The sequence below is a fragment of the Schistocerca nitens genome, chromosome 6 (genome assembly GCF_023898315.1).
Source record: "Schistocerca nitens isolate TAMUIC-IGC-003100 chromosome 6, iqSchNite1.1, whole genome shotgun sequence".
NCBI classification, from domain to species: Eukaryota; Metazoa; Arthropoda; class Insecta; order Orthoptera; family Acrididae; genus Schistocerca; species Schistocerca nitens.
In genome coordinates, this window is record NC_064619.1 from 731,994,572 (window position 1) to 732,004,533 (window position 9,962).

At 39.4% G+C, this 9,962-nt stretch overlaps 1 protein-coding gene across 1 annotated transcript in view; it reads left to right on the plus strand.

Annotated features, from left to right (window-relative positions):
- LOC126263604 (uncharacterized) overlaps positions 1–9,686 on the plus strand; it is a 29,055-nt gene extending 19,369 nt beyond the window's left edge. The window contains exons 2-3 of the mRNA XM_049960690.1: positions 8,329–8,349; positions 8,455–9,686. Of these exons, the coding sequence (XP_049816647.1) occupies positions 8,329–8,349; positions 8,455–9,140 (707 nt within the window). The 3' untranslated portion in view covers positions 9,141–9,686. The remainder of the gene's footprint in view (positions 1–8,328; positions 8,350–8,454) is intronic.
- Positions 9,687–9,962: the final 276 nt, after the last annotated feature.

The following is a 9,962-nucleotide window of genomic DNA, read 5'->3' on the forward strand; positions in this document are numbered from 1 at the left end:
GAGTATCTCAAAATGGACAAGATTGTGAGCTGTTTACCAGATTTGTGAGTGAGGCATGGAAAATTTGTTAATTGACAACTAGGCAACATTGTTAACATTACACTCCGTAGCACAGACGTCAGTAATGTGGCTACTGTGGTTGCACCTGAGACGACCTTCATTTAAATGCAGACATTTCCACCACTTATATTGTGTGTGGCAACTGAGGCATGCCCTACAATCTAAGGAGCTTACCAGTGCCAAGGAGGTGGCCAGTCTCTTCTTGTGTACTGGACCACGGATTATGATAGCACTACACCTTTCATATGAAGAGGTGTCCACTAATGGTGAAAGCCTATTCCTACCATCTGTCTCCTCCCCCCATGAACCATGGACCTTGTCATTGGTGTGGAGTCTTGTGTGCCTCAGCAATACAGGTAGCTGTACTGTAGGTGCAACCACAATGGAGGGGTATCTGTTGAGAGGCCAGACAAACGTGTGGTTCTTGAAGGGGGGCAGCAGCCTTTTCAGTAGTTGCAAGTGCAACAGTCTGGATGATTGACTGGTTTGGCCTTGTAACAATAACCAAAACGGCCTTGCTGTGCTGGTACTGCGAATGGCTGAAAGCAAGAGGAAACTATGGCCGTAATTTTTCCCGAGGGCATGCAGCTTTACTGCATTATTAAATGATGATGGCGTCCTCTTGCGTAAAATATTCCGGAGGTAAATTAGTCCCCCATTCGGTTCTCTGGGCGGGGACTACTCAAGAGGATGTCGTTATCAGGAGAAAGAAACTGGCGTTCCACAGATTGGAGCGTGCAATGTCAGATCACTTAATCGGGCAGGTAGGTTAGAAAATTTAAAAAGGGAAATGGATAGGTTAAAGTTCGATATAGTGGGAATTAGTGAAGTTCGGTGGCAGGAGGAACAAGACTTCTGGTCAGGTGCCTACAGCGTTATAAACACAAAGTCAAATAGGGGTATGGCAGGAGTAGGTTTAATAATGAATAGGAAAATAGGGGTAATGCAGGAGTAGGTTTAATAATGAATAGGAAAATAGGAATGTGGGTAAGCTACTACAAACAGCATAGTGAACGCATTATTGCGGCCAAGATAGATACAAAGCCCACACCTACTACAGTAGTACAAGTTTATATGCCAACTAGCTCTGCAGATGATGAAGAAATTGAAGAAATGTATGATGAAATAGAAGAAATTATTCAGATAGTGAAGGGTGACGAAAATTTTATAGTCATTCGGTAGTAGGAAAAGGGAGAGAAGGAAACATAGTAGGTGAACATGGATTGGGGCTAAGACAAGAAAGAGGAAGCCGCCTTGTAGAATTTTGCACAGAGTATAACTTAATCATAGCTAACACTTGGTTTAAGAATCATTAAAGAAGGTTGTATACATGGAAGAACCCTGGAGATACTAAAAGGTATCAGATATATTATATAATGGTAAGACAGAGATTTAGGAACCAGGTTTTAAATTGTAAGACATTTCCAGGGGCAGATGTGGACTCTGACCACAATCTATTGGTTATGACCCGTAGATTAAAACTAAAGAAACTGCAAAAAGGTGGGAATTTAAGGAGATGGGACACGGGTAAACTGAAAGAACCAGAGGTTGTACAGTGTTTCAGGGAGAGCATAAGGGAACAATTGACAGGAATGGGGGAAGGAAATACAGTGAAAGAAGAATGGGTAGCTTTGAGGGATGAAGTAGTGATGCAGCAGAGGATCAAGTAGGTAAAAAGACGAGGGCTGGAAGAAATCCTTGGGTAACAGAAGAAATATTGAATTTAATTGATGAAAAGAGAAAATATAAAAATGCAGTAAATGAAGCAGGCAAAAAGGAATACAAACGTCTCAAAAATGAGATCGACAGGAAGTGCAAAATGGCTAAGCACGGATGGCTAGAGGACAAATGTAAGGATGTAGAGGCTTATCTCACTAGGGGTAAGATAGATACTGCCTACAGGAAAATTAAAGACACCTTTGGAGATAAGAGAACCACTTGTATGAACATCAAGAGCTCAGATGGAAACCCAGTTCTAAGCAACGAAGCGAAAGCAGAAAGGTTGAGGGAGTATATAGAGGGCTTATACAAGGGCAATGTACTTGAGGACAATATGATGGAAATGGAAGAGGATGTAGATGAAGATGAAATGGGAGATACGACACTGTGTGAAGAGTTTGACAGAGCACTGAAAGACCTGAGTCGCAACAATGCCCCGGAGTAGACAACATTCCATTGGACTACTGACAGCCTTGGGAGGGCCAGTCCTGACAAAACTCTACCATCTGGTGAGCAAGATGTATGAAACAGTCGAAATACCCTCAGACTTCAAGAAGAATATAATAATTCTAAGCCCAAAGAAACCAGGTGTTGACAGATGTGAAAATTACCAAACTATCAGTTTAATAAGCCACAGCTGCAATATACTAACATGAATTCTTTACAGATGAATGGAAAACCTAGTAGAAGCTGACCTTGGGGAAGATCAGTTTGGATTCCGTAGAAATACTAGAACACGTGAGGCAATACCAACCTTACGACTTATCTTAGAAGAAAGATTAAGGAAAGGCAAACCTACGTTTCTAGCATTTGTAGACTCAGAGAAAGCTTTTGACAATGTTGACTGGAATACTCTCTTTCAAACTCTAAAGCTGGCAGGGGTAAAATACAGGGAGCGAAAGGGTATTTATAATTTGTACAGAAACCAGATGGCAGTTATAAGAGTCAAGGGACATGAAAGGGAAGCAGTGGCTGGGAAGGGAGTAAGACAGAGTTGTAGCCTCTTCCCGATGTTATTCATTCTGTATATTGAGCAAGCAGTAAAGGAAACAAAAGAAAAATTTGGAGTACGTATTAAAATCCATGGAGAAGAAATAAAAACTTTGAGGTTCGCCGATGACATTGTAATTCTGTCAGGGACAGTAAAGGACTTGGAAGAGCAGTTGAACGGAATGGACAGTGTCTTGAAAGGAGGATATAAGATGAACATCAACAAAAGCAAAATGAGGATAATAGAATGTAGTGGAATTAAATCGGGTGATGCTGAGCATATTAGGTTAGGGAATTAGGTTAGGAAATTAGGTTAAGAAATGAGACACTTAAAGTAGTAAAGGAATTTTGCTATTTGGGGAGCAAAGTAACTGATGATGGTCGAAGTAGAGAGGATATAAAATTTAGACTGGCAATGGCAAGGAAAGCATTTCTGAAGAAGAGAAATTTGTTAACGTCGAGTATAGATTTAAGTGTCAGGAAGTCGTTTCTGAAAGTATTTGTATGGAGTGTGGCCTTGTATGGAAGTGAAACATGGATGGTAAATAGTTCCAACAGGAAGAGAATAGAAGCTTTCGAAATGTGGTGCTACAGAAGAATGCTGAAGATTAGATGGGTAGATCACATAACTAATGAGGTGGTATTGAATAGGATTGCGGAAAAGAAAAGTTTGTGGCACAACTTGACCAGAAGAAGGGATCAGTTGGTAGGACATGTTCTGAGACATCAAGGGATCACCAATTTAGTATTGGAGGGCAGCGTGGAGGGTAAAAATCGTAGAGGGAGACTAAGAGATGACTACACTAAGCAGATTCAGAAGGATGTAGGTTGCAGTAGGTACTGGGAGATGAAGCTTGCAGAGGATAGAGTAGCATGGAGAGCTTCATCAAAGCAGTCTCAGGACCAAAGACCACAACAACAACAACAACAACAACAACAACAACAACCATCTGTCTTATTAAGTCGGTTAGCAGAGCTGCAGCAAGACTGCTTTTTGACAACAAATGGTGGCACATGCAGATCAGCCCCAAGGAATGAGTCCCTGCAGTGATGTCTGACAGTGTACTAAGGAAGAACTTCAATCCCCTTACAGTATGTGGCACTCGTCAACAAATGCTTCCTGGGACTGTGCAGACAGCTCATATGACAATACTGAGTGTGCAACATCACCAAGATATAGATCAGTTAACTGAAGACTTCACTTGCAACAACTGATCCAAAGCAAACCTTGTAATTATATCACAGATAATGGCATCTACATAAGACATGCCACACTGATGACAATCAAACTTAAAATCTCTAGACACAACCTCTAATTCTGCTTTCCACTCTTCGTCCAGTTTTTTAATGCACTTTGATAGCCATTTTAACTTGAGCTGCATTGCCAAAAACTTGCAATTTACGCTCAACATTTGCAGTCATTGCCATACACTAATCTCAAAACTTCCATGAAACAGTGTTCATGTGTAGACAAACCTTCTTTCACACCAAATTACACGGAAAGGAACTAGAAGGTAGGAGATCTGCACTCTCAAACAGGGTGTCCAATTTATCCTGGCCACCCTCAATAAATGTTTGTCCAGATGCAAATTATGAAATGTTTTAAGCAAATGTTCTTTAGCCTTCAGGAAAAGATATATTAGCACGATTGGTTTCATTGTAGCTTTGTTTTTTACAAGGATATGTACAGCTGTGTGTCTTTTTTAAATGGCACTCAGTATTTTTTATTTGGTAATTAATTTCTTCTCCTAAAGACGTATTAAAAAATGTATCACTGTGTACCATTTACTGAAACATAAATTTATTAATTACATAAGATAACAATGACTTTGTGCCCAGGATCACAAACTCTTCCATTTCCTGGAGTTGTCAGAAAACAAAGTAAAAATGTAACACATAATTGACTGACTCTACTGTACCATTGCTCAGGAGTAGAACATTCGTTGTTGTTGTGATCTTCAGTCCCGAGACTGGTTTGATGCTGCTACTCTATCCTGTGCAAGCTTTTTCATCTCCCAGTACCTACTGCAGCCTACATCCTTCTGAATCTGTTTAGTGTATTCATCTCTTGGTCTCCCTCTACGATTTTTACCCTCCACGCTGCCCTCCAACACTAAATTGGTGATCCCTTGATGCCTCAGAACATGTCCTACCAACCGATCCCTTCTTCCAGTTAAGTTGTGCCACAAACTTCTCTTCTCCCCAATCCTATTCAATACCTCCTCATTAGTTACGTGATCTACCCACCTTATCTTCAGCATTCTTCTGTAGCACCACATTTCGAAAGCTTCTATTCTCTTCTTGTCCAAACTGGTTATCGTCCATGTTTCACTTCCATACATGGCTACACTCCATACAAATATTTTTAGAAACGACTTCCTGACACTTAAATCTATACTAGATGTTAACAAATTTCTCTTCTTCAGAAACGCTTTCCTTGCCATTGCCAGTCTACATTTTATATCCTCTCTACTTCGACCATCATCAGTTATTTTGCTCCCCAAATAGCAAAACTCCTTTACTACTTTAGGTGTCTCATTTCCTAATGTAATTCCCTCTGCATCACCCGACTTAATTCGACTACATTCCATTATTCTCGTTTTGCTTTTGTTGATGTTCATCTTATATCCTCCTTTCAAGACAATATCCATTCCATTCAACTGCTCTTCCAAGTCCTTTGCTGTGTCTGACAGAAATACGATATCATCAGCGAACCTCTAAGTTTTTATTTCTTCTCCATGAATTTTAATACCTACTCCGAATTTTTCTTTTGCTTCCTTCACTGCTTGGTCAATATACAGATTGAATAACATCGGGGAAAGACTACAACACTGTCTCACTCCCTTCCCAAACGCTGCTTCCCTTTCATGTCCTTCTACTCTTACAACTGCCATCTGGTTTCTGTACAAATTGTAAGTAGCCTTTCGCTCCCTGTATTTTACCCCTGCCACCTTCAGAATTTGAATGAGAGTATTCCAGTCAACATTGTCAAAAGCTTTCTCTAAGTCTACAAACGCTAGAAATGTAGGTTTGCCCTTCCTTAACCTAGCTTCTAAGATAAGTCGTAGGGTCAGTATTGCCTTACGTGTTCCAACATTTCTACGGAATCCAAACTGATCTTCCCCGAGGTCGGCTTCTACTAGTTTTTCCTTTCATCTGTAAAGAATTCGCGTTAGTATTTTGCAGCTGTGACTTATTAAACTGATGGTTCGGTAATTTTCACATCTGCAACACCTGGTTTCTTTGGGCTTAGAATTATTATATTCTTCTTGAAGTCTGAGGGTATTTCTCCTGTCTCATACATCTTCCTCACCAGATGGTAGAGTTTTGTCAGGACTGGCTCTCCCAAGGCAGTCAGTAGTTCCAATGGAATGTTGTCTACTCTCGGGGCCTTGTTTCGACTCAGGTCTTTCAATGCTCTGTCAAACTCTTCACACAGTATTGTATCTCCTACTTCATCTTCATCTACATCCTCTTCCATTTCCATAATATTGTCCTCAAGTACATTCCTTCACTATCTGAATAATTTGTTTTATTTCATCATACATTTCTTCAATTTCTTTGTCATTTGCAGAGCTAGTTGGCATATAAACTTGTACTACAGTAGTAGGTGTGGGCTTCGTATCTATCTTGGCCACAATAATGCGTTCACTATGCTGTTTGTAGTAGCTTACCCACACTACTATTTTTTTATTCATTATTAAACCAACTCCTGCATCACCCCTATTTGATTTTTTATTTATAACCCTTTATTTACCTGACCAGAAGTCTTGTTCCTCCTGCCACTGAACTTCACTAATTCCCACTATATCTAACTTTAACCTATCCATTTCCCTTTTTAAATTTTCTAACCTACCTGCCCGATTAAAGGATCTGACATTCCACACTCCGATCCGTAGAATGACAGTTTTCTTTCTCCTGATAATGATGTCCTCCTGAGTAGTCCCCAACTGCAGATCCGAATGGGGGACTATTTTACCTCCGGAATATTATACCCAAGAGGACACCATCATCATTTAATCATACAGTAAAGAACATTCAGAGGTGCTCAAAGTGATGATCCTAGACACCTATACACTGGCACACTCATTGAATGAAAGAATTATTTGCTGCTTCCAGTGTTTGTGCTAAAGAGAATTAGAAGCAAGCACAGTATGTTGCTGCCTGCCCTCTGGAGTTTGTCAAATATGGCGATGGACAATGTCTTTAATTCATCCCCAAAGAAAAAAAAAGTCTGGACGATTTAAATCAGGAGACCTAGCAAGCGAAGTAACTGTTCCTTCTCGACCAATCCATCTGGCAGGATACCTTCAATTCAGAACACAACATACATACAAGATATGAAGGGGTCGGAGAGATATAGTCATAAGCCACAACTTTCACGAAATTGAGTTTTTCATGCTGCGACATTCTTAACAATGTCTTCTTCACAATGTGTTGAAAAAGTTCCGTGTAACTGCAACAGACGGCAGGCTATGATGGAGTGCAGTTCTATGCTGTGCTATCTGGTGATAGTTTCAGAAGATACATAGTCACAAGCCACGGCAAAATGGCAGGTGCGTCAGGAACGTCTGCAGCGTCTTCGGGTCTTCAACGCACATTTGACACAGACAGTAGTGGAAGTGAAGAGCTTTACCCTTTGGATCCTGAAAATGATGAATCTTGGTATCCATCGACCAGCAGTTCTAGCTCATATGATGTTTCGGTAACTATATAAAACGGTTTATTTCTGGTGATTAATTTCCTGTGGCTTGTGACTTTGTTTCTCTCAACATTGCCAACGCATTTCACAGCCATCCTGTGTGTTAATGATGAAACTTGATGGGCACATTTATGTTACTGCATAAAGGTACAACAATGTAGTTCCAAAGGCAAAAGATGTGTAAAAAATATTTTCTCATTAATGTGATTTTAGCGAAATTTAATGTTTTGTGTGGCTTATGACTATGTCTCACACAAATTCTTAGACTATTTTGCTCTTCATATTATAGCTTGAAATAAGTAGAATAAATGAAGAATCACCCGAAAAACCAAAGCCCTCACGGAAAAGAAAGCGAAATATTGATCAGTGGAAGAAAAATAAAGTAAAACGTCGACGAAATGCTGGTCAGCAGTATAAGTCTTTAAACACCCACAAGACCGTTCAGGCTGATACTACAGGAAGTCCCTGTATTTGTTTAAATAAATGCTTCACAAAACTTCTTGGAGAGGAAGAAAACATTTTTCATTCATTTTGGGACATAGGAAACTTTAATGCCCAGAATACTTACCTGAAAATGGAATCGAAAAAGAGGAGGTTTGTTCACTATTTAAATACAAATGGTTTAATATTTTGTATATTTATTTCATTTTGTTATATTTGTCATAATTTCTTTCAAAGCTATCCAAAAAAGACTTCCATGAAAATATCATCCAGGGATGTTACATTTTCTTATAATGTGATGGTATGCAGAATAGAACTCTTGATCTGCAAGGAAGCTTTCCTAAGAGTTCATAGCTTACAGATACATACATGAAGAGTGAGGAATTTGCAACATATAATGAAGCAGTGATTTGCAGTGCCAAAAGAAGATGGAAGAGGTTTGTATGTTACTCTGTGCTGTAAGTTAGAGATGTACTCAAACTGAGTACTATACAAATATTTCTATTAGGAAGAGGATATAAGCTCACCTTTTTTCCTTTCAGGAAAACATGGAAACTACCCACACAAATTTCAAGATGAAGCTGTACAAAGTGTGAGAGAATTTCTCAACGCCATACCGAAATATAACAGTCATTACAGTAGGCAACAGAACGTCAATCAAGTGTATTTGGATTGTGATCTCACAATTGCTTCCTTATTTCGAGATAAATACTCAGAATACTGCAAGGAAAAGCAAGTTCCTGCAGTATCTGAAAGTAAATTCAGAGAAATTTTCGTATCTGAATTTGACATAGGCTTCAAACTACCAAAAAGTGACACCTGTTCACAATGTGAAGGATTTCTAATTGCAATAAATAACCCAGAATTATGTGCAGAAGATGTCACAGAAAAGAAACAACAATGTGAACTGCATCTCAAAAAGGCTGACAGAGGACAAAATATGATTGCGTCTTTAACTGCTCTGGCTAAAGAACATTCGAAAGAGCATCATGTGATAGCAATGGACATGCAGCAAACGTTCCCCACACCTAAACTAACAGCTGGTCCAGCATTTTACAAGAGGAAAATATGGACATACAACTATGGTATCCACGACTGTGGATCAAATAAGGGCTATATGTTTCTGTGTAGCGAGAAAGATGGAGGACGGGGTTCAGATGAGGTTGGGAGCTGCTTATTGAAGTTCTTGGAGATAACTAATCCTCACAGACAAAACGTCTCCACATAATCACAGACAACTGCAAGGGTCAAGCAAAGAATTGGACTATTATTTCTTTGGAAAGGTCCCTTGTCGCTATCAAAAGATTTGATTGTCCAGCATTACTTCCCTGTGGTAGGTCACACCATGCTACCTTGCGATCGTGATTTTGGCCGCGATCGTGATTTTGGTCGCATTGACCGGTATGCAAGAAACAGACGTCCAATAGTGTACACTCCAGATGAATGGGCAGAAGTAATAAAATCTGCGAGTCCAAAACATTTAACCGTAACTAAACTGGAAAGAGAAGACTTCAGAAATTTGGAAAGCCTGAAGACATTGATCTCTCAACATACAGAATCCACATCTGGAGATCCCCACCATTTCAGTGAAGCTACCCAATTTAAGTTTGAGTCTGAAGATCCCTTCAAGCTAAGTTTAAAGCACTCTTATTCAGACAGGAGCTTTCATGTTGACATTTGTATTAAAAAGAAAGGAAGGCTAGTAGAACCAAATCCATATCAGCTGCCAATAAAGTACAGAAAGCCACTACCAATTAACCAGAAAAAGTTGATATACTGTCTCTTATACCATACATACCTCCAGTAAATCAAGATTCCTTTCAGTCATGTGCTGGAAATAACGTGTACAATGATGATGTAGAGGAACTTCCTTGATGTAACTGTATCAATGAAAAAGTTATCCATACATCTCAGATACCTGATATGTATATATTAATGTGTAAAAAATTTATATTGTGCTTGCTGTGTAAGAGTAGTTAAAATAAATCCTTACAAATTCATACTTTATGTTTTAAACAATTTTTTGGGAGATATAGTCATAAGCCACCAT